At 38.4% G+C, this 25,162-nt stretch overlaps 1 protein-coding gene across 9 annotated transcripts in view; it reads right to left on the minus strand.

Moving 5' to 3' along the window:
• MAP3K4 (mitogen-activated protein kinase kinase kinase 4) overlaps positions 1 to 25,162 on the minus strand; it is a 126,795-nt gene that overhangs the window by 70,649 nt on the left and 30,984 nt on the right. For all 9 annotated transcript variants that reach the window (XR_012433292.1, XR_012433291.1, XR_012433289.1 and 6 more), the window contains exon 2: positions 13,724 to 13,914. Coding sequence is in view for 4 of the 9 variants with exons in the window: in XM_015448515.3 (XP_015304001.3) it covers positions 13,724 to 13,914 (191 nt within the window). In the remaining 5 variants the exon portion in view is untranslated. The remainder of the gene's footprint in view (positions 1 to 13,723; positions 13,915 to 25,162) is intronic.

Consider the following 25,162-nt stretch of genomic DNA (forward strand, 5'->3'; position numbering starts at 1 on the left):
CCTTCTTTTCAAATACCTCCTTGGAACTTTGCTCACTACATAAAATGTTAATGTTTCTCAAAGTGCTAATCTTAGATCTCTTCTCCCTGGGTGTTCTCATTCATTTCCACATCATATATCAATAATGCCCAAACCTATAATGCCATCCCAGTCTATCCTCTATCCTCAAGGCATAGTTTATTTCATTGAATCTAGGACACACACTTTTTCATATGTTAACATCTCTGATATCAGAATGTTACATATAATCAATGATGATATAAGTAAATTTTAGGGACATATTTGCCAATATATTTCATTTACATTTTTCTTTTTTTGAGACAGGCTAGAGTGCAGCCTCAACTTCCTGGGCTCGAGCAATCCTCCCACCTCAGCCTCCCAAGTAGCCAAAACCACAGGCACGCATCACCACAATCAGCTAATTTTTTTTTTCTTTTTGGTAGAGACAGGATCCCACTATGTTTCCTAGGCTGGTCCCAAATTCCTGGGCTCAAGCAATCCTCCCGCCTCTCTCTCCCAACGTGCTGAGATTATAGGCATGAGTCACTACGCTCGGCCCATTTTTTAAAAACATATATATATGCATAAGTAAAATATGTGTCTACATATCAGAAAGTATAAAAGATCTCTTTAAATAAATAAAAATTCCAATCATAAGAACACACCATCAATTGTAAGCTGTTTTTACCTCAGAATATATTATAATTTCTTAGTATATATTTCTTATATACTAAGAATTTTATTATATATTATATTAATATAACAATTATACTAAGAAATTATTAATTTTCTCAGTATATAATATCACCTAGTTTTAGGTGATTAATTGTGAATATATAAGAGATTAGTTGTGAATATAATATCTAAAGACATATTAACATATCTTCAAAATTGATGGACTAGGGTATATTTACATGGGTTACAAACCAATACACCACAAACCAATGCACCAATGAAAATTTGCTTAAAACCAATTTACTTCCTAATTGATTTAAATTCGTTTTAAAATAAGGATTTTTAAACAAATTTCCCAAAAGCACTTATAGCTTGATTAACCTTATATTAAATTTGCCTTATATTAAATTTACTTTACGCTCCATTAAAAAAGATTTTAAGCCAATCTGTCCAAAGAGATTTTTTGCTGTATTTTAGTATACAAACCAATATTACTATTATTTTTTAAATTAAAAATTTTTAAGATAGAATTTTTATCTTTAGTACTAATCTATTTACTTCTAAATGTCTTTAAACTTTTTATATAGCCCATTTAAGAAAATTTCTTCACAGTTTTATTGTTTCTAGCTATAAATGCTTATCAACTTATTTATATCAAAAAAACTGCTTAGACCAACTCTTTAAATCTCTTGCTCTGTTGCATTTAACTCTGTGTTTTTTATACCTTTATTAACAGAGCACATACATACTATTTGGTTAAAAAATGGTATTTTGAAAGCAAAAGTGACAAGTGCTTCCACATTTAACTCCATTATAGTTTTCAAGATAATTTATATTATACTTTACTACTGGGAAACACAAAATGACATATACATTGTATCACTGTGTAGGACTGGAGGTAAAGAAAATGAATTTATTTTCTAATACACTGAATTTGACGTGCTTATGGAACATCCATGTGGAAATATCTATAGGTAACTAAGAAAACAGATGTTGGGCTCAGGAGAGAAACCCAGAGAAATGGATTTGGAAATTATTAGTATGTACAGATATTATTTAATATCGTGATAGGAGATAAGAACATCCAAGAAAAGCATGCAGAAGAAAGGCAATGAGGACCTAGAATAGAATGTGTATTAACTACTAGGTACATCCAAATAAATGATTCTGAATCAAAGAAAACAAAAAATTGTGTAATAAAAAACAATCTTGTTGGCTTAGGTTTTGGGATTTTAAAATACTTTATAAAACTATTGTGGTGCATTATTGATAATGGCCACAGACTATCTGCATGCAATTTATAATTGGAAAGTAATAGTTGACAGTGAAAAAATATTACTTTTCTTATATAATTTATTCCAGTTCTTCTAACCTATGATTGAAAAGTCCTAAGGGAAAACCCAGGATTAAATGAGAGTCATTAGGATGCCTTTAATAATCCCAGAAGACTGGCTACAAGCATTATTCCAAATCTATGCTACACTGACCAGGGGCAAAACATGAAAATAATAACAGATGAAGCTTCTCATCCTAGACCGTTATTCCAACAATTAAAGCAACCTAAGAGAAAAAAATGCCACAATCCCATTTTTCTACATAAACGTAATCTCATTTTAGCAAACCTGAAAAACTAACTTTTATAAGTTAAATACAAATCTTGTTAAGTTTACCTTACAGGATACAAAACAGTATATTACACAATTTTTTGAAATTTTGTGTTCACATAAAGCAATGGTTTAACATTTGGACCGACACAGTATGTTTAAGGAAAAGCAAATTGGGAAAGGAGCAGATGGGACAGAGAAGCTTCTTTTTTTTTCTCCCCAAAACATAATCCAAGTTGGTTCTGGAAAAAATATAAATGTATACACCTTCGTTTAAATAATGATGCAATTCAAACTTAAAATAGACAAACTCCAGTCTAGCTACTGTGCAAAAAGGATATACCAATTATTCCACCTCAGCAGTAGCTACCTTTTTAAAATAATAGACTTGTGACAGAAGGAGAGACAGGGTGATTTGGTTTGGATGTTTGCCCCCTCCAAACCTCATGTTGAAACGTGACCCCCAATGTTGGAAGTGGGGCCTGATGAGAGATGTCTGGGTCATGGGGGCAGATTCCTCACGGATGGCTTAGTGCCCTCCCCATGGTAACCAGTGAGTCCACACTCTATTAGTTCATGTGAGAGCTCTCTATTGTTCCTCTCTCTCCATGTGACATGCCTGCTTCCTCTTCACCTTCTGCCATGAGTAAAAGTTTCTTGAGGCCTCACCAGAAGCTGAGCAGGTATTGGTGCCATACTTGTATGGCATACAGAACCATGAGCCAAATACACCTCTTTCTTTATACATTACCCAGTTTCAAGTATTCCTTTATAGCCAACACAAAATGGACTAACACAGAGAGTAAACCCAACAGTGCTTTCTGGCAACTGATGACCAGTTAGGCCGCTATAAAATCATAAGGGACTTATCAATTAAGGGAGACCTGAGAACAACATTAGGGTGTTGGGGGGTGGGGGAGTCTATAGACTTAGATACAGGAATTTCCCTGAGCATTTTACATTTTGTTTTTACCCACTCTGACATGACTAAGGAACTTTTTAATAACAACCAAAAGCCTATTACTAATGGACAGGTGTGCTTGTTTGTTTGGTTTCCTATTAATACTAAATTTCCCTGCAACTAACAAAAAAGTCAAATGCAAACAGAGCTTCTGAAAAGGAAAATGAATAAAAAGTACAGGGGTTAGATATATAGAATGTTTTGTTTGGCAAGTTCTAATTACAGCACTACAAAAACAGTTCTAATAACTTAAGATGAATGGGACACCTGATCTCCCAAGTGACTATAAATTAAATGGTATGATTTTTCATGCTGCTATAAAGACACATGCACAGGTATGTTTATTGCAGCACTATTCACAATAGCAAAGACTTGGAACCAACCCAAATGTCCATATATGACAGACTGGATTAAGAAAATGTGGCACATATACACCATGGAATACTATGCAGCTATAAAAAAGGATGAATTCATGTCCTTTGCAGGGACATGGATGAAGCTGGAAACCGTCATTCTCAGCAAACTAATACAAGAACAGAAAACCAAAAACCACATGTTCTCACCCATAGGTGGGAACTGAATAATGAGAACACTTGGACACAGGAAGGGGAACATCACACACTGGGGCCTGTCGTGGGGAGGGGGGAGGGGGGAGGGAGAGCATTAGGAGATACACCTAATGTAAATGACGAGTTAATGGGTACAGCACACCCACATGGCACATGTATACATATGTACCAAACCTGCAAGTTGTGCACATGTACCCTAGAACTTAAAGTATAATAAAAAATACATAAATAAATATAAATAAATAAATAAATGGTGTGATTTTCGTAGCACAATTAAAGCAAACCTCTGGAACACTTTTTCCTTCGGCCAATCACCAATAATTCCAGTAAAATCAGAAGAATATAAAACATTTTTTAAAAAGAAAACTTTACAACGAAACTGTAAAGAACCAATGACAAGCAATATGGTTCATCTGATGGATATAAGACAAACAAATGAATTCCCACCATCTACAACTAAAAATGGCTCTTTAGAATATGTATTAATCATATTTTTAATCAAACTCTTGCAATTTTTATGTTCTCCAATATATGTATTTTCCAAAGTTTAGAAACCAGTCTTATTAGAGCTCTCAAATGAGATGTAAACAGATGAATAATCTTTAAGTATGAGACGATCTTCAGAGCAATGATGACCTAGAATACCAGACAAGTCAGCAACCTGAAGGGGCTTGAGATCATCTCATTCAAGCTTCTCAAATTTCAGTGTATGTTCCGAATCACCTGCGTTTCTGCTAATGGGCACATTCCTGGGCCTGCTTCCACTGTCTCTGACATGGCTACAATGGCTCCACATTTGGAGAAATTGCTTTATCCAGCTTCTATTTTCCAGGTAAGGGCCTTACAGACATTGTCGTAATGTTCATAACAATATGATGATGAAGATTACCACAGAACACAGATGTTTAGACAGATGGTTAATGTTAGAAGAGGGGTCCTAGCCCATGTTGGTGCCACCACACCATCCTTGGACTTGTCAAAGGTGCTTGCAAAGCAGTACCAACTGACCAAGGAAAGGCTAAGACAGTGAGTACCACAAAAGATTATGTAGGGCTAACTAGTCTGTAAAGGCTTAAAGTAAAAGCAAGTACTTGATTTGGGGCCTTGAAGAATGGAAGCTTAAATAAGGGAAGCAAAGAATGCAAGAGCGTATCTGAAGCCAGCAAAGAAGAGCAAGAAGAGACACAAAGGCAGCAAAGAAAAGCGTGTGGCTGAACACCGAGTCTGTATATGGAAGCCTGGAAACACAAACCAGAACCTTGAAAGTCAGGCTAAGTTTGGACTAAAGAGCTGAAATATGGATTTAAATCCACTCTGGTTGACATAAACATTTCACTAGCTATACAGACTGAATCTGACTTGTAACCATTTTACCAGCTCCATTTTACATCAGTATGATATTCTTTAAAAATCAAACATTCTAATTTCACTACTGTTAGCAGATACACACATTTACACACACATAGATAGGCACACGCATGCATGTACACACACATACACCTTGAGATATTTCCTAACAGGGACACATGTGTGTTTGTGTGTGTGTACAAATTCTCATATAAATTGCAAAATATTTGCTCTATCTCTGTAATCCAGCTATGGCTGATGACCATCCCGCTATGGCAGTACTAGAATAGAAATGCAAAATGAAGCTGATAATGATCACCCAGCAACATTCTGAAAAGGGCTTTGGCTTGGGAGTCTTTTAAATTCCTATTTAACCTACTTAAACTATGAGATAAACTGAATGTACTTCCTTCTGCTATATTAAAAAGAAAACAAACACTGAAGGAAAAAAATGGTTTGACGGTCTTTCTCTTAAATCAAACTTAAGAAGAAATAGTTATATTTGACTAAATATTGTCCAAAACTTATCAAAATCTTAATTGCTATAAATTGGTAATGACTACCATTATCCAAAAGTATAATCTCAAATAACACCACAGCTAGCTCCTGTGGTGTTAAATTTAATACTCATCACAGTACGAAATGAAGCCTATTTACTGAGTTCATTTTAGTTTACCTGGTAGGTTACATCAATTGGGAAGTCAGAGAGCAGACTTCCAGGTAATGCAGAGCTAATCATCCTTACCCAACACTCAAACAGTCTTTAGATAAAATGCCTTTTTTAAAACTGTCATATAAATTAAGAAAGTTTTCCCAATAAAACAGGAATTTTCAGCTTTTGGTGAAGGCTGGGCCATGAGACGCAGCAGTCATTCTGTAGTACACAGCACCTTGTCTCCACTGTTCAAACATACACTAACATCCTGCTGCTAAGAAGGGACTGTAGATATAATTAAAGCCCTTAGCCAGCTCATTTTTGTTTAATCAAAAGGGAGATTTTCTTGAGTGGGCCTGACTTAATCACATAAAAGCCCTTTAAAAGAAGGCCTGAAACTTGTGGTGGTGGCACGCACCAGGAGGGTCAGCTACTCTGGAAGCTGAGGCCGGACGATCACTTGAGTCCAGAGGTTTCAGGCCAGTCTGGGCAACATAGTGAGATCCCATCTCTAACAACAACAACAACAAAAAACAATAACTGAAGGCCTTTACCCTCCCTGAGAGCATCTGCCTGTCCGTGGGTGGGGTCTGTCCACCTTCTGTCCATCTGGTATCACAAGTGGTCCACACCTGAAGTAGAGATACCAGTTTCTGCTGGTCAGCTCTCCATGTAACAGCCACACTGGTCTAAAAGGTCCAAGACAAGACACTGAGCTTAGAGCCCTGTACAAGCTGTAGTGGGAGTGGCTGCACAGGGCAGCCCCACTTGAGGCCCAAGTGCATCTGGGGGCCATGCCCCAGAGGCATCTGAAAGATGATTACCTGTGCTCCTGAAAGTCACCAGATCTAAAGCTGCTGCTGCAATGGCCATGGTCCTCTCTGGAGCCTTAGCCCACAACAGGCTCCTGGCCCTACCCTTGTTCCCATACCAGCTGGGCCCCTAGAGGCACGTCCTCCATGCAACAGCCCTGCAAATGGCCATATCTCAGGGGTTCACTTCCTTGCTCCCTCACAGATGCCTGTGGGCTGAGGGTCCTGGGCCTCAGCAGGGTTAGGGGAGGGACCAGGAATGACCGGAGCCTAGAGAGGCCCCCAGCACTCCAGCCCCCAGCGGCTCCTGTTACAGATAGTTACCCACAGACAGGTGCTGGGAAGGCATCAGCATGGTCAGCATTCACGGACTTGCCGACAGGTAGTCAGGTTGGGTCCTAAGAAAGTGAATCCCAGAGCTATATGTCCCTCGGGCAGCTGCTAGAGGTAGGGCTGGTCCTCCTGCTATATGCCCTCCTTCGAGGGCAGCAGTTCTAGCTCTGCTCCACCTCGGCCTTCTACCCACAGCCTTCTCCTACTCACGCTCTGGCCATGGCTGCTTCAGCTTCTCCTCCAGGTGGCTCCCAGGCTTCTGATTAGGTCAGCCCGAGGAAGACAATCTCCCTTTCATTAGCTCAACACAACAGGTTAGGGAGGTTAACTGCACCTGCAGAGCCCACTGGCCAGCAGCACGGAGAACAGTGTTTGATCAATGGGGAGAAAGTGGGTGCCCCTCACAGGAGTTGCTGCCTCCCTTCTATCTCTATCTGCACAAAGATAATATCCTCTTACTGAACAAACTTGTTGACATGTATGACCCTTTAAAAAGTCATTTTCTGTAAAACCAGCATATGTGGAGTTGGGGGAGTCTGTTCTTGGCTAGTGTGGAAGAGACCTTGCGTAGGCTTTGCACTGATTTTGAATTTGCTATGCATCTGACGACTTTATCCTTTGAGTGCAACTCATGTCAAGATGAGCAGTTTTGTTAAATTCGTGGTAAATGTTATCTAGGTCAATGCTTCTTAACCTTTTTTGGGTCACAGACTACATTTGCGAATCTGATGAAAACTATGGACTACTTACAAAAATGCACACATGCACATAATAAAATCTGCAGTTTCTGGGGGACCACAAACCTCATGACTGCAATATAAAGGAATAGGGCTCTGATAACTTGAACTCTCTTTGATTCTTCACATTTTGTAAATAGTTGCATTCAATTAAATACTGTGATTCAAGTGAGACATTTCTGAAGCTGTATATATCTGTGTGTGTGTAGGTTGCACACACACCATATAAATGTCTATATATTGTACTTATATGTAGCCTCATATTTCCAGTAAATTTCATACTGGCCTCATGCATTCAACCAAAACCCCCAACTATATTCTCCTTAGTAAAGATAAATGTAAAATGAGAAACAGGCAAATTTAAACAGCTAAACTGGCAGTTTAAAATTTTCTATATTAATAGTATAGAAAATACAAAGAAACAAGATATTCATACATTGTTAGTAGAAGTATCAAAATGAATAGTACTTTTGAAGAATGCACAATATCTACCAAATTAAAACACATATTACCATTCAATACAGCAATTCCACCACTATCTACAAAAATACTCCATATATGAGTAAAGATAAATGAACAGAGATGCTCCCCACAATAGTATTTTTTGTTTGAAAGTATGGAAACATACTATAGGGAACATGGTTATAATGATCCAAACAACACTTTAGTTTCAATGTGCTTACAGAGAACAATGGCCTCCACCTATTACTAAGTAGAAAAGAGCAGTTATATACTGGATGTTCTAACTCAACTAACTTTGTAAAATTCCATAATGCTGTATTATGGTGTGCATCTCTCTTATCTTTAGAAAACTAAGAGCTTATTAATATACAGGCATTCTTCTTAGTACCAGTGTTTTATCTCTAATTTCTCCTAACTTCCCATTCTAACATGTCACTGATAATGATTTGCGGGAAATTAGCACTATCATAATTCCATCAAATAATTTCAATGAGTCAATTGTCTAATTACACATATGCACCACGATTAGGGCTACCAATTTTCTCAACATCTGAATTTACAATTATAAAAAACAAACACATGACATTAGTAGCTACTGAGCCTACAGCGGTAATAACATTTCAAGAATCATACCCGTATAACAGTTCATGAGCATGGCTACCATAGCTAAAAAGCCAGTATTGCTGGTTAGTATCTCTTCCTCTAAAGCGTCCCCTCAGTTACCTTTCTGGGTCCTTATATTACTTCAGGGATGCACCTGATGTTTTTTTTTTTTTTTGCATTTTTGTGGGTTAGGGGCTAGGGGACGCAAAGATAGTATGACTGACCAAATTCTAATTCCCCAAAGCTTTACAATGAATGCATGTAGCAGTTAACTTCTCAAAGTAATCAACAAACCCCACCTGGTATGGCTGCCTTGAGCAGTCCCCTCCCACAGTGAATTTTGGCCAGCCTCATGGAACTAAGAGAACACAACAGAAGTGATGCTACACAACTGAGGAAGCTAAGGCCTCGAAGCCCTGCAATTTCCACCTTGGTCTCTCAAAACACTTGCTCTCAGGAAAGACAGCTGCCATGTAAGAAGTCCAATTACCCAGGGACCATCCCAGGCTAGCCATGTGGAAGGTCACATGGAAAGAAACCCGTGCCAGCCAGCCCTCAGCTGTTCCTGCCCTCTCAGCCCAAGTAATAGACACACGTGAGTGAGGGAGCCATCGTGGACGTTTGAGATCCAGCAGACACCATGCAGATAAAAAAATGAGGGCTCAGACTTAGGGCCCCAGCCAAGCCAGGATGTTTCCAGCCAACTGAGCTATTCCAGCCAAGCTTCCAGACATCCTGGACAGGGATGACCTGTGCCTTGCCTACACACCTGAACCACAGAATCATGAGCAATAAAATAACTGCTCTTTCATGCTACCAAGTTTCGCGGTGGTTTGTTACACAACGATAGATAATGTGAAAAATGCAAATGTTATTGGTGACTGTTTGTTTAAAAGATGAGTCCAACTCTGACCACAGTTCTAAAGTTAATAGTATGACTCAGACAGCCTTTGCCTGTTGCAGTGAGAAAGAAATAACGTAACAGTTCACATTTCCTTGGACAGCTTTTTAAATAAATCTGACCAATCTAATTAATTCTAAAAAACTCCTCAAAATACTGAGGGGGCCAATATACTATTATGAGTCACATGCTAGTTTGAAATACTGGTCTTCCTGACTCAGCCTTGAGGTCACAGCACAAATATCACTTGTTCTAGAAGTCTTCCCAAGCCCAGGTCTTCTCAACACTGCCTCCTGTGCGCATCCAGAGGGGTCTGTACTGTTGGTCATTTGGGTACTCCCTACTTGACCTGGAACTAGGTCTTATTCATCTTCCAAAAGAACACATGCCTACGGAGTCACTCAAATGCTGATTCAATGGAAAGAACGGAGGAGAAGGAAAGAAGGAGGAAAGGAAAAAAGGGAGTGAGGAGAGAAAGAGTGAGAAAGGTAGAAGAAAGAAAAGAGAGGAAGAGGATGGAAGGAAGGAAAGACAGGCAACAGCAACAATAACAAAAAACTGTACTAGCAGCATATGTAGTGAGATAAAGCAAAGGACTAGGAAGACATACGAGGAAATGTGTAGTCCAGGCAGGACAGAAACAGGAACAGTAGCTACATGACTTCAGACAATCATTTAATCTAAAACTCAGGGTCCTAAAAATGGGAACACCATTTAATAAGGATATGTCAACAATATAATTATTTAATTTTGCTTTAAGATTTAAGTCAAGAAAAAAAGTAGTAAGTGTTGGGAAGAAATCCTGAGTTTACAGCCGGGCACGCTGGCTCATGCCTGTAATCCCAGCACTTTGGGAGGCCGAGGCAGGTAGATCACCTGAGGTCAGGAGTTCAAGACCGGCCTGGCCAACATAGTGAAACATCGTCTCCACTAAAAATACAAAATTAGTCGGGCATGGTGGCGTATGCCTGTAGTCCCAGTTACTCAGGAGGCTGAGGCAGGAGAATCGCTTGAACCCGGGAGGCAGAGGTTGCAGTGAGACAAGATCGCGCCACTGCACTCCAGCCTGGGCAACAAGAGTGAAACTCCATCTCAGAAAAAAAAAAAGAAATCCTGAGTTTACAGTAATAATGATGATAGTTAATACTGAATACATAATCCTCATGACACTATAAGGCAGATGATTTTACAGGTAAAGAAAATGATATATGGAGGCTGCATATGCAGAAGGTGGTGGAACCAGGACTGGAGTCTGGGCGATCGAGTAACCAAGTTTCTGCTTTTGTCCACCATGCTGTGCTGCAATAGTCTGAGAACAATAAATTCTCAAGGACTATTAACCATCACAACACAAGACTAAAACATTAAAATGGCCCACCTGTATACTGCTGGCATCTCACTTCCACCTTGTCTTGGTATTCATAAACAAGAATGTTGGCAAGAAATAATTCACCAGCTGGCATACACGTGAAGCTACTTTCTAATATACATGTGACTGAGACATTTAAAATTAAAAGCCGTAAAACTGCTCTGAGCCAGTTTCCTTAGCCATAAAATAAGCACAGGTTTAAAGTCCTTTATCTGAAATGCTTGGGACCAGAAGTGTTTTGGATTTTGGAATATTTGCATTATACTTTCCGAGTAAGCACCACAAATCCAAAAATCCGAAGTCCAAAATGCTCCAATTAGCATTTCCTTGGAGCATCATGTCTGTATTCAAAAGGCCTCAGACTTTGGAGCATGTGGATTAGGGATACTTAACTTGTATAAGACCAACACTTTACTGGGTTATTACAGTATTCAAAAGATAATTCTTTTGAGGTGCTAAGCACAGTGCTTAACCCACAGTAAGCACCCAGTAATTGCTAATGACAACTGTGAAGACGCTGCTACAAATGATATAGCAGACATTTAAATTAAAAGTACAGGTTATTCTGTGACATAAAAAGTTCATAAAACATTAAATTTAAGAAGCCATTATAAAGATAGTACAACATAAACATATATAGCAAAAAGCTATGGAGTCTGTGGTCAAGCTTTTACAAACGGTAAACGAAGCTACTTTTGTGTATCAGGTTCAATGGGTGATTTTTTTTTTGTCTGTATTTTCTGAATTTCCTGCAACAAACACATTATCTTTTGCAGATAAGAAAAAGAACACGTTATTAAGGATTTTGGTGTCCTGGGTCTGCTATCAGATAGCTATAAATCAAAGGGTCTGTGAGCATTAGCTTCTTCATCTGAAAAATGGCAGGAACTTGAGCAAGCAATCTCTGAGGCTCCTTCCAGCTCTAACATTCTATAATTTCATAAAATAAACAATTTTAAAAATTGTGGAGAAAAAGGGTCAATCCTTTCCCTTCCCTTTATCTCTCACACAGCCCAGCAGGACAGCAGAACCTCAACAAACATCTAGTGACTGGTTGTCTCACTGATTGGTGAAAGACCAAAAAGTCAACTCAAATATTGCCTTCAGATAAGCGTAACCGCTGTTGCCTGTACTAGGAAGAAGTCCAAATAGAGTACCATGAGAACTAGTGGTACAAATTAGTCCTGACACTATCTCAAGCCTTCTGGACTTAAAAAGAGTTGCTCTGAAACCCTGGGCCTCAGTTTCTCAATGTATAAAAGGGGAAATTGTGTTCTCAACTCATGTTCGAAAATAGTATGAATCAACAAGAAAAAGCAAGTGTACTACCGACATCTTCTCACTTTACTAACACAAAGCAAAGATGTATTAACTAATGTTGATTCAGTAGATGCTACTTCACTGATTCCTACCATATATAAGAAACTTCTATAGCCATTTGAGAAATTTCTTTGAGAAAATGCACAAGAAATGATTTTCAAGATGACAAATTGCAATGGGAAGTTTCCAAAGGGGTAGGTTAAAAAATTACAGCAAATCAAGTTTTATAAGAAGTATCTTATGTGGAAAAATCATTTGTGGGAAAGACTCTTTCCTGCTTGGGAACTTCCCTTGGATAGGATCTCACTCAAGCAAATCAACACAACAAAACCCAATTCTCTTGCCCTCCTTCTCTCTTGAGGAAGGGCTCTGATGGGGATGCAAAGTGAAGATGCCACTAACAGCCATCAAAGCTCAATATATGGAAGAAATCTACAGAAAGAGGAAGCAGAACAAAGAGGAAGAACGAACACAGACTATAGAAAGGGAGAGGTAGAAATGAGTGTGAGGTCAACAGTGAGAAATTTCTCCGGCAAGAGGAAGACTAAAATCCACATGTCATGCAGTAATAGCTGAATAAATTCCAGGAATATATGGCATTTGTTTTAGGACAACTGGTTTGCTAAGATTAACAGGTAAATTCTAAAACCACAAGGTTCCAGGCCATCACGTAGGGCACAAGGAGGCTACAGTGCAATATCATTCAATTCATCTACCACAAAAAAAGAATAGTTACATCCCACTAAAAGGAGGCTGGGGGGAAAAAAAAAGCACGAAACTCTCCGCTTCTAGTAGAGCAATATGTGGACTTTATGATCCTAAAGAAAGAGAAAAGTAGAAAGCAGGTTCTGTCATGGTTGTTAGGTGAGGGGTACCATCTAGTCATTGTGCTTAGTGTGAAAAAGAGAGCCCTATACCCTAAAGGCAGCACCCCGGGGCACCAGCAGAGAGCAGAGGGAATCCAGGGGAAGACAGCCTGGCTCTGTCTCTCCTCAAATCCCCAATATACCACTTCTGGGCAGAGAGAATCTAGAAACTTCAGCCTAAGAGGCTGAAAGAACAGAAGGCCATCTATCCCATGGAACCCGTAGCCATCTTGGATTAGTACACTGGGAAACATTTGCCCTCTTTCACATCTTCAAATGCCTCGCGCAATGCTGGCTTTAACCATCCTCAGGACAAACCTTTCTATCTCTGGAAAACTATGTGTCTCTTTTATTAACACTAACAGTAATAATTCAAAAATAAAAAAAATGGAACTTACCAGGAGCATGAAAATCAAATTAAAAATAAAAGAAATTGCTAACCTTATTGTAGAAAGAATCAATCAAATGCCATGCCCTCTTGTACATCTTTTTTAAAGTACAAGACTCACCTTTCAAATTAGACCGACTGGCTGGCCTCCCCACATTATTCCTCTGGTGTTTGGTTGACATGCGTTTAATCTGTCGAGGTGTGCTGGGGGGAGAGTTGCCATACAGATTCTCTGTATTTGTTTCATCGGAGAAGTCCTCTGGATCAGACTCAGGACTCTTGCAAGCTGCATCTCCCAATGTGCCCTCTTGCCTATGAAAGACAGTGCATAGGGAAAACATTCAGTAACACAGTAAGTGAATTCAAATTTACGTATAATTTTTTAAATAATTCTTTGTGAAACTTTTGTACGTAAACATCTCTTCAGCACCGTACTTCTCCTCTATTTTTACCTGCAAAAACTCAAAAGGAGAACTTTTATTTCGCTTGAAGAGAGTAACGATTGTGACTGCTACTGCTCTTACCATGAACAAGGAGTACCACATGGGTGGAGCTGTTATGCTTTGTTTCTCTTGTTTATAGAGCTCTTTCTAACACAAAAGAAATATAGAACTAAAAACTTACGCCTTAAGGAAAAAACAGCGAAGGACGAGAAGATACAAATCAGACAGAACTAAAAATGTACTTATGTGCTAGCTACTGACAGTTTAATTGATGAGTGGGCAAGTTCAGTCCTGCTCTGAACTTCAGTGCCTCGCCTCTTTCTCTCTTTGAAACACACAGAAAACAGAATGTATAGGAGCACTTTGCTATGATCCACACAGCAAAGCAGGAAGTACTGAGATAGTATGGCAGGTCCATTTTCTAAGTTCTCTGATAAAAATTACAGCACAGACATTACGTGTGTATTTAATACCACTGAACCACTTGAAAATGATTAAAACATTAAATTTTATCTTATGTGTATTTTAACACAATAAAAAATTGGGAAGAAAAAAAAACCACAGTGCAGAGCTCAAGCAAGGTGCAGGGGAGAAGGATGCTGTAAAAGAGGAAAAAGAAAAATGTTTCTTTTCACCTTCAAAATGCAATTTCTCATTAATTTGTTCTCTAAAAACACTGCCTGCCAATTCTCTATCCCTAGCCAACTTCTCAAATCATCACAATTTTGACAAAGTTCTATTTCTACAAAGCTAACAAAATAAGATTTAATGATACAAATTGAGAGCCAATACAATTCTTAAAAAGTGAACCAGAAGGAATCAATCATGAAATTCTTTCCAAATATGCACCATCACAGTCTACCTCATTCTGAACATTTATAAAATACGCTTTATATTTTATAAACATAACTCCAAATCATATTCAGTATATAATCCATTTCTTCCTGGCAATTTGTATCTTGATATACAATCAAAGTTATTTCAAATTCATGAGCGAAACAGAAAAGCCACTCTACAATGTATGGTCCATTATGACTGAATTAGATCGACAAAACTGCAGAAAAGAAATTACCTTTTGAAAAATAAAAATGTTGCAGAATTATAAAAATTTACAGAACTGAAATCTATAAAAGACCCCTAATGGGTCAAAAGCTGATTTTTTTTTTTTTTTTTTTTTTGAGACAGAGTCTCGCTCTGTCACCCAGGCTGGAGTGCAGTGGCGCAATCTCGGCTCACTGCAAGCTCCGCCTCCCAGGTTCACGCCATTCTCCTGCCTCAGCCTCCTGAGTAGCTGGGACTACAGGCGCCCGCCACCGCGCCCGGCTAATTTTTTGTATTTTTAGTAGAAACGGGGTTTCACTGTGGTCTCGATCTCCTGACCTTGTGATCCGCCCGCCTCGGCCTCCCAAAGTGCTGGGATTACAGGCGTGAGCCACCGTGCCCGGCAAAAAGCTGATTTTTTAATAACCGCATTTTTAAAGACCACTCTAAATACTTCATGATAATACACACGTGCTTCTAAACATGTGTGTACATGCAAGACATACAAGTTAAATGTCCTGAAAGCTAACTTTAAACCATGTGCAAATTTAGAAATACGTTTTAAATGCACCTGCCTATTTCCTTAAACTACATTTATAAGTCTCATAACATCACACAACGAAGTGTAAACTTACAGATTAACTTGAAATTTCTTACACCCACTTCTTCCATACTCACTGTGTAATAGTTGATTTGACTGATTAAAGAACATGGCTATAAGCACCAAAATCATTTATTTATTTTCCATGTGTTGCAGTGGTTAATAACAGTTTGGAATGATAAGCAGCATAGGCTTGGTGGTGTAGTAGACCCACGTTTAAATCCTAGCTGTACTGCCTATTAGCTGGGCGGACCGTGGACAAATTTTATCTCTACCGTGTACATTTACAAAATAAGGATAATAAATACTTAGACTTATACTTATTCCTATGAGGATTAAACCCAATAATGAATACTTAACCAAAGAGTCAGAATATAGTAAGTGTTCACTAAATGCTTGACACCACTCATATTACAGGCCTTGGAGGTCACTGTGCTCACTGAGAGAACCTGAGTTCTTGCTCATCTGCTTCACCTTAAGAGAGAAGCTCACCTAGGAGTTCAGCATGGTATAGGCCTGGAAGCGCTTCTAACATTTTAAACATCTTTTGAATTCTTTCAAACTCAATATTATAAGGTTTCTGTTTTCATTTAATTTCCACACTAATATACTTAAAGGAAACGCCAAGAAAATACTGTATTTTATTACTTTTGAATCTCCAGGAGTGTCCAACATAGTGCTCTCAAACATTCAGTGCTTTTCATAATAATGCACATAAGAATGGTAACTGCCAGGAAACTACAGCACAAATGTTTAGTCAGTTAAATACATCAAAGCCAGACAGCAGGGAATACCAGGATAATTAAAAAATGAAGTCAGATACGAAAAAGCAAACAAAATCTCTTTCAAAACACATCCTTTGTGGTGAGGAGGAATGTGAACTCAGAAGCTAAGGCCACATCTCAGCCGTCCTGGATGGGTGAAGCATCCATTACTGAATCTTTCTAAGACTATTAAAACTAATAATTTGGAATTTTAAAGGTCTACATTCTAACTATTTCAGGAAATTCAGTTGTAAAGGTTTCTTTAAAAAAAATTAAAGTAACGGAAATAAAGGGCTATGAAAAATATAAAATGGTCTGTTTTGCCAGTGTCTGGCGGTACCGTGTGGATGATGAATTAATGCAACGCAGAGTGAAAGTGGAGGAGAATTTCTGTGAAGAGGGACTGACAATATCAAACCCCAGTGGCCCAAATGTCAAGCCCCTCAACCTGAGGAGAGTCATGATCTAAAATGACAAGCACAGCTGATTTTTAAAAAATAAATAAATAAGTACCTTTGTGGGATCTACATTGAGTTCTGTGCTTTAGCAGATAAAGAGGGTCTAAGAAAGTATGTATAATAAAAAGGCTAACTTTTATGAAGACTTAACACTGGGGACCCAGAAGAGTATTTGTGTTGTACTATCTTCCAACTGTGGACAAACTGTTTCTCTACATGTGGAAAAATTAATGTGGCTGTACTCTCAAATAAAAGTACAAGAATAAATCCTTGTAATAATTCTACAGAAGCTAACAATCCCTTGTTTTCTGATCTGCATTTATTACAAAACCAAAAGTCATCTGTCTTATCCTTATACATTCACATAGACACAATGAACAACTACTGACTTCAAAGTATTTCTAAACTATCTAATTATTCTAACAGCAAATATTTAAAAATCACACTTAAATGAAGATGAATACTGTCATAAACAAAATATTAAAATAAGACCAAACACAGTATATTTTATCCTTTCTTACTCATTAAGCATCACAGAAAACGAGTTAGGAAAATGTCATATGGTACTACCAGCCACTATACTTATAATTCATAATTAAAATGAATTTAATACTTTCTTAGGATTTACTTAATGTGGTCAACATGGTATTCTCACTTGTTGGAAAAGATGCTCGTTTACATTCCATCCAAGCAACTTAGTAACACCTACGTGTCAGAACAAAATCCAACAGTATTTAAAGAAACTTTCTTTTAAAGAGTCTAGCACCTAATACATAAAATTCACAAATGTTTTCCATCCTATCAAAAAATTACCAGCCAAGTGCAATGGCTCATGTCTGTAATCCCAGCACCTGGGGAGGCTGAGGTGGGCAAATTGCTTGTGCTCAGAAGTTCGAGACCAGCCTGGGCAACATGGCAAAAACACATCTCCACAAAACAAAAAACAAAAAACAAAAAAAACAAACAAACAACTAAGCAGGTGTGGTGGCATGCACCTGTGGTCCCAGCTACTCAAGGAGACAGAGGCGAAAGGATCACTTGAGTTGGTGCCACTGCACTCCAGTCTGGGTGACAAAGCAAGACGCTGTCTCAAACAAACAAACAAATAAGCAAAAATACCAAAGAAAAAAATATATGATCCAAACCAGGAGAAAAACCTAAAGAAACAGACCAGAAATGACTCAAGTGGACATTATAAAGATGAAAAATATATCTGAAATATACTCTGTGGGTTTAACAGCAGATCAGACACAGCAGAAAAACATCAGTGAACTTGAAGATACAGCAACAGAAACTATGGAAAATGAATCAGAGGCCGGGCGCGGTGGCTCAAGCCTGTAATCCCAGCACTTTGGGAGGCCGAGGCGGGCGGATCACAAGGTCAGGAGATCGAGACCACAGTAAAACCCCGTCTCTACTAAAAATACAAAAAATTAGCCGGGCGCGGTGGCGGGCGCCTGTAGTCCTAGCTACTCAGGAGGCTGAGGCAGGAGAATGGCGTGAACCCAGGAGGCGGAGCTTGCAGTGAGCCGAGATGGCGCCACTGCACTCCAGCCTGGGCAACAGCGTGAGACTCCGTCTCAAAAAAAAAAAAAAAAGAAAATGAATCAGAAAAAGATTGGGAGAAATAAAAAAACAGGGTACCAGTGCCCTGTGTGACAATATCAAGCAGTTTAACCATGTGTTATTGGAGTTCAAAACTAGAGAAGGAAGGCACAGAAAAACATCTCTGAGGAAGGACTGAACATTTTTCAAATCTGGAGAAAACCATAAGCTCACAGATCCAACGAACTCTGAGCAAAAGAACTATAAAGAAAACTCCCAGTCTGTTGTAATGTACATCATAACCAAATTGCTGAAAACCAATGATGAAGAGAAAAATATTAAAAGCAGCCAGAGAAAACTTAGTCTGGGAGCCTTAGCTTAGAAGTAACATATAACAAGAGGGAAAGAAATCAAGCAAACTTTTATTCTTTTTTCTTTAAAACAAACAAACAAAAAAACACTTATACACAAAATCTAGAAAAATACTAGTGGTAAGTTCAAAAGAACTTGCATCATTTCAATGAACTAACCGTAAGCATCCAAAACCTCATTTTGTAATCGTTCATGTGAGATGAGCTAATGTGGTCAGCTGACCACTTCAGAATGTTTACATGGATACCAATGATTTGGGATGAGGAAAGTAGTACAAGGCCTACGTCAGCTGCCCTGAAACATTTGTCTTACTTGTGTTTAATAACATACAAACGTGAAATGTCTTTCTGGTACTAAATTTCTGACAGTCACGTAAAACAACATTTCACTCTTTTACCATAAAACCCTGCTAAGTACTATTATTACACTACAATCTGGTCTAGGCAAAGTATGTCGCGAACTCAACCCAAGGGAGTTCGGTGTAGGTTTTAAAGGAAAAATGTGTGAAAAGAAAACAAAACAAAAATTCAAGTTACTTGGGGTTAAATAGTTCTACTCTGACATATTAGGTAAACCACAATGGTGCCTGAAATAGCTATCTGTAAAATGATGAAGTCGGATTAGATGAGTCTGAAAACATCTGTGGTTCTGCAAAAGCCATCCCTGCCCCCCAACACCACCCCGGCCGAGAAAAAAAAAAAAAAAAAAACCAAAACACTTCATTTAGTGACATCCTTCGAAATAAAAGGATATTTTATCCACTTGTGAAGTATAATATTCATCTGTGTGAAGTTCTCTCATCTACCTCCACTTCCACCTATTCTCTATTAGGTAATAAGTATTAGGGAGATTTCTGCTATTGGGGGAAAGAGAGGAGGGATATAGGCAGAAGGGATAGATTTTCTAGGTTTCTTTTTTCTTTAAACAATTTGTATAGCTTGCTTGGCCTGCAGTATTAATCAAAGGGAGCTAAGCTCAGTTTGAGGTTGTATTTTTGGTTCATATTAAAAAAGCCAATTTATTCATAAGTTATCCCTATTACACGAGTCAATTTATCAATAAGTTAGTTATCTTTATCATCAACCTACAGTTGAACATTTATCAGCTCACCTCCAGGTGAACGGTCAAACCTTGAGCTTATCCAACATGTACTATCTTAACTTTTGCACTGATTCAGAGCATCGAGTCTTTACAAACCTAACTAATCTTGGTTATTTTTAAAGGTAGACATTTAGACTTGTTTTTTAATGAAAATTCATCTTTTTAAAACAAACGTAGATTAAAAAACACACACACACACACATTTCCTATGGAAATGAGTAAGAAACTATCTCCCCAACAATTACTGAAGAGCAGGAGCTTGTCATCCTTACCACTGCTTCTCCGGTGTCTAGAACAGTTGCTGGTGCAGATTATGTGCTCAAAACTACTTGCTGATTGAACAAACACATCAAGTTAAATAAGTTTATCTTTTACATTTTGGATTTAATCATTATCCAAATCCCTTTAAATACATAACATTTCACTATTTTTAAAATACATTTTTTAAAGGCTACAAAAATGAAAGATTGTTGATTTTTGACAATAATGTTGTTTAAGTGATTCTGTAACCCTGGGTGCAAAGATGACTCTCTACTAACCAAAATGACAGCAAAGGGGTATGATGTAGGCAATGTTTGGGAATCAGATTAACATGGGCTGAAATCCCTATGCCCCCACACTTACTAGTAAGAATACAAGTTTTAACCAAATTATTGTTTTCTTGCAAACACTTTAATTTAGAGGTTTTATCCAATGCTACTGGAACTTGTGGCTGGACAGTTAATTAAACATACATACACGAAAAACACTAAAAATGAAACATGCAGACAAAAAAAACAATATACTGTGGCAGCTGTTACTTTGGTGGTCCTTGACGAAACTGGCCTCCTCATGGTCACAAACTTGCATATCCGCTCCTGAATGTGGAATGACTTTGTGACTGCTTTAACCCATGCAATGTAGCAAAAATGACACTGGACCCCTCCTGGGCCTAAACCTTAAGAAGGCCACCTGTGTACTCCTGGGAAAGCTAGCCACCAGGTAAGGAGCCCAACTTAGGTGGAGAAGTGCATGAAGGAGAAGCTAGCTAGCTCAAACCAGCAGAGCTCCCAGCTGACAGCCAGCACTAACTTAACTTGCTAGCCTTGAGAGTGAGGCTATTTTGGATCTCCATTTGTCCCTGCTCTGCAGCCAACACCATAAGCAGCAGAAAAACCACTCAATACCATGACAGCTAATAAATGGTTTTTATTTTAAGCCATTAAACATTGGTATGGTTTGTTAAACTGTAATACATAACTGCCACACACACAAACCTTACATTTTATTTTTGCTTCAACCCATGAATGGGTTTTAATCGACCACCACTTTGATGAGGGCTACAGCCTTGTCTTTCAGTGCGGGTCCACTGATGGAAGTTCTGAGTCAACTTTGTGGCTTATCAGATGTTGCACAATGCAGCATCTACAATCTCCACTCTATTTCTCTAAAATACAACAAAAATTTAAATACTTTTGTAGAGTGATTTTTCTGGATGTTCATCTTTTTTTTCCTAAGCGTTCACAGTTCTCTCTTACACCTAATTTGATGGCAATTGTTTTGCATGTTACTCACCTATACTGACACTTTGCAAAGCATTCCAAGTTAGTTTATATAGAAGCTACAATTCTCTTTCACACTCACATTTCATAGATTTGTGTAGATTTTCAAATAGATTTTCACACTCACATTTCATAGATTTGTGTAAGTCTACTGAGTTATACAATCACAATTAAAAAGTACAGATCTAAATAGATTTAGGAACAAACCAGAAACTCTTGTTAAGTATACAGCTCAATTGGTGGGGACAGAAAATCACTGCCTGTATCACATTCTATATTCTAGAGCAGCCTATTAGCTATCAGTATTCATGATGCTGTGACCATTAGTTGGTAAGTTTTATATAAGAAATGAATAGGGCCGGGCGCGGTGGCTCACGCCTGTAATCCCAGCACTTTGGGAGGCTCAGGCGGGCAGATCACAAGGTCAAGAGTTCGAGACCATCCTGGCCAACACAGAGAAACCCTGTCTCTACTAAAAATACAAAAAATTAGCTGGGCGTGGTGGCGGGCACCTGTAGTCCCGGCTACTCAGGAGGCTGAGGTAGGAGAATGGCGGGAACCCAGGAGGTGGAGCTTGCAGTGAGATCAGGCCACTGCACTCCAGCCTGGGCGACAGAGCAAGGCTCCATCTCAAAAAAAAAGAAAAAAGAAAAGCCTTCCTTCTTAGACTGGGCCTGACTGCAAAACAGTGCAGCAGGGAACACAGGTGGGAGCATGTCCCTGAAACAAGGAAAGAATTATGACACGTCAGTATCACCGTGGGTACATTCTACCATGAAATGCCAACCAAAAAATATTCAAAGGAAAGCAACAAAAAATAAACATTGTGATTCATTCACACAGTTGTTTTAGGCTTAACTAAAGAGAACCATAGGGTTAAGACAGGAAAATTTGGAAGATAAAAAACTGTCAAAAGCTGGGAGGAAAAACAAAGGGGCTTATGCCAAAGACAAAACATAAAAGAGTTTACGGAGAAACAAGAAAAATGTTTAAAACTTTAATTAAAGGTTAATTCATTCAAGAATGAATTACAATCTTCTATCCACTCTCTTTTCTTGCAAATAAGAACATTTTTTAAAATCTCCTTATTCTAAATTAAATTTACGTGTGGAAAAAACATTTTATATCATTGGCATTCTTAGAAATCAAGCAACTGAAGAACCATCTCTGTAGGGGACAGATGAGCTGCCTGGATCTCCTTAGCTGAAGTTACTTTTTCTTAAAATTTGCATTACAAAATTAGTTAACTGTAAATATGACCTAAGACACACATCACACGCTCAAAACATTTGTTCCAACTGCTGGGAGGATAAAACAAGGAAATACGAGCATATGACGTATTTTCCCAAAGTATTCGGAGAAGGAAAATGGAAACTAGAGAGGGGAAGGCAAACTAGGACAATCTGGGCACAAAAATTTCTCATCTTTGCTTTCACAGCACAGAAAGAGCTCGTTTATCCAGGGACTAGATCTTGGTTTCCAATACCATTCTCCAATAAAGAGAATTTTGGAGAAATGGCTGATTGTGGGACTAGGGCAAGGAAGGTGCAGTATAAGCCTGAGCATCCTGCATCACCAGCAAGTGAGGAATATTCAAAAACAGAACCACCAGGTATGTTACAGAGACACAGGAGCCAACTCAAAGAGCTCTCATTTGGCTGAAGCTGGGACACTTTGAGCAACAAAATAAATGAGGTAACACTGGATTACAACCATGAGCCCATACTGACAACTACTGAGTGGGTGGATGAATGGATGGATAGATAGGCAGGCAGGCAGACAGATAGTCTGACAGACAGGTACATACATACATACATATCTCCTGTATAGAAAATAAAAATCCAAATAATTTACATACTTCCCCTCAAGGAGGTGGAGTTGAACTCTCTACTCCTTAAGTGTGCGCTACATTTTTGGTGACAGAAAGGTGGGAAAAAAAGTAACGTTATAATGGAGTAACCTGACAACAAACAGGCGGTCAAGGTTAACCTATCAGTGGTAAGCCATGTTGACAGCACGTGCCTCTGATATGATGACAAAGTCACTTCATCTCTGTGATATTCCTCCTAAAAACCCATAACCTCAAACTAAGACAAAATCACCTGACAAACCCAAGTTGCGGGACTTTCTACAGAATACCTAATCATTACTTCTCAAAACTGTCAAAGTCATCAAAAACAAAGTGTGAGAAACTGTTACCAGCCAAGAAGAGGCTAAGGAGACACACTAATGTGGTCCCTGGATGGGATCTGGGAACAGAAAAAGAACATCTGGGGAAAACAAATGAAATCTGAATAAAGTTCTGAGTTTAGTTAACAATAAAGTGTCGATATTGGTTCATTAGTCGTGACAAATGTATAAAGTTCTATAAAATTTAATAAAGGGGGAAACTGGGCATATGGTATAGGGGAATTCTATGTACTATCTTTGCAACTGTCTCTAAATCTAAAACTACTCTAGGGGCTGGGTGTGGCGGCTCACATCTGTAATCCTAACACTCTGGGAGGCGGAGGCGGGAGGATCACTGGAAGCCAGGAGTTTGACACCAGCCTGGACAATATCGTGAGACACACATCTCTGCAAAAAAACAAAAGAATAAGCCAGGTTTGGGGGTCCACACTTGTAGTCCCGGCTACTCAGGAGGGTGAGGCAAGAGGATCGCTTGAACCCAAAATTCCGAGGCTGCAGTGAGCCATGATTGTACCAGTGTACTCCAGTCTGGGCAACTCAGTGAGACTCTGTCTCTTAAAAAAAAAAAAAAAAAAAAGAAAGAAAGAAAATTTAAATTAAGCTATTCTAAAATTAAAAGTTTATTTAAGACTAATTACATTACATGGAACAGTTTCATGACTGCTGAAAAATCGTGATGTTACTGTACAGGTAGGTATAAAAGACTAAGAGCCAAAACTAAACTGAAAAATGTAAAATTATAAAATTAAGCAATTCTTTATAGATACACTGATAATTGTGGTTGTAAACAGTTTCAAAATGATAGGCTGAAAAAATGCCATTTAAAACAGTGACTGCCAAAACTGGTATGTGCATCAGAATTTTTGACCTTCTTGTTAAAAATAGATTTCAGTATCTTCCACAAGAAATTCTGACCAGGAAGTCTGAAACAGGGCTTGGAAATATTTATTGTAACAATCATTACAGGAGCAACTCATCCATGGACCAGTGCCATAAACAGAGTCTGACCAACTGCCATAAATAATGTCTTTTGTTCCTACTTTAACAGCAAATTCTGCTCTTCCATTCTTATGGAGAACTTATCATTCCTCCTCCAGGAGGCTGAGTGAAGAAGCATAACCTAAAAATACTGATTAATGGCTCTAGGTCAGCATGATGGAAGACCATATGCAATGTTTTTCATAATGTGGTATTTAAAAGACTTCTGGAGGCACATGTATAATGTGCTTAAAGTCATTTATTGTTACAACTATTTTCTATTTAGGGCAAAATTTAGGTTTTCCATATTTACTATCATGATAAAGTTTCCTTCTAAAATAGACTTCCTAAAAAGAGAATAAATTTTTAAAAAAAGGAAAATAATAGGTAGTACAAGGATATAGCAAAAATTGTAAGGTGTTACACAGATGGTGGAAGATTAAAAAACGCTGTACTAGTTCAACTCCAGTGCTACCTTTTGATAAAAAGCTGCAAGAGACAGATGAATGAAGATTCAAAATTAAGA

The sequence above is a fragment of the Macaca fascicularis genome, chromosome 4 (genome assembly GCF_037993035.2).
Source record: "Macaca fascicularis isolate 582-1 chromosome 4, T2T-MFA8v1.1".
Classification (NCBI taxonomy): domain Eukaryota; kingdom Metazoa; phylum Chordata; class Mammalia; order Primates; family Cercopithecidae; genus Macaca; species Macaca fascicularis.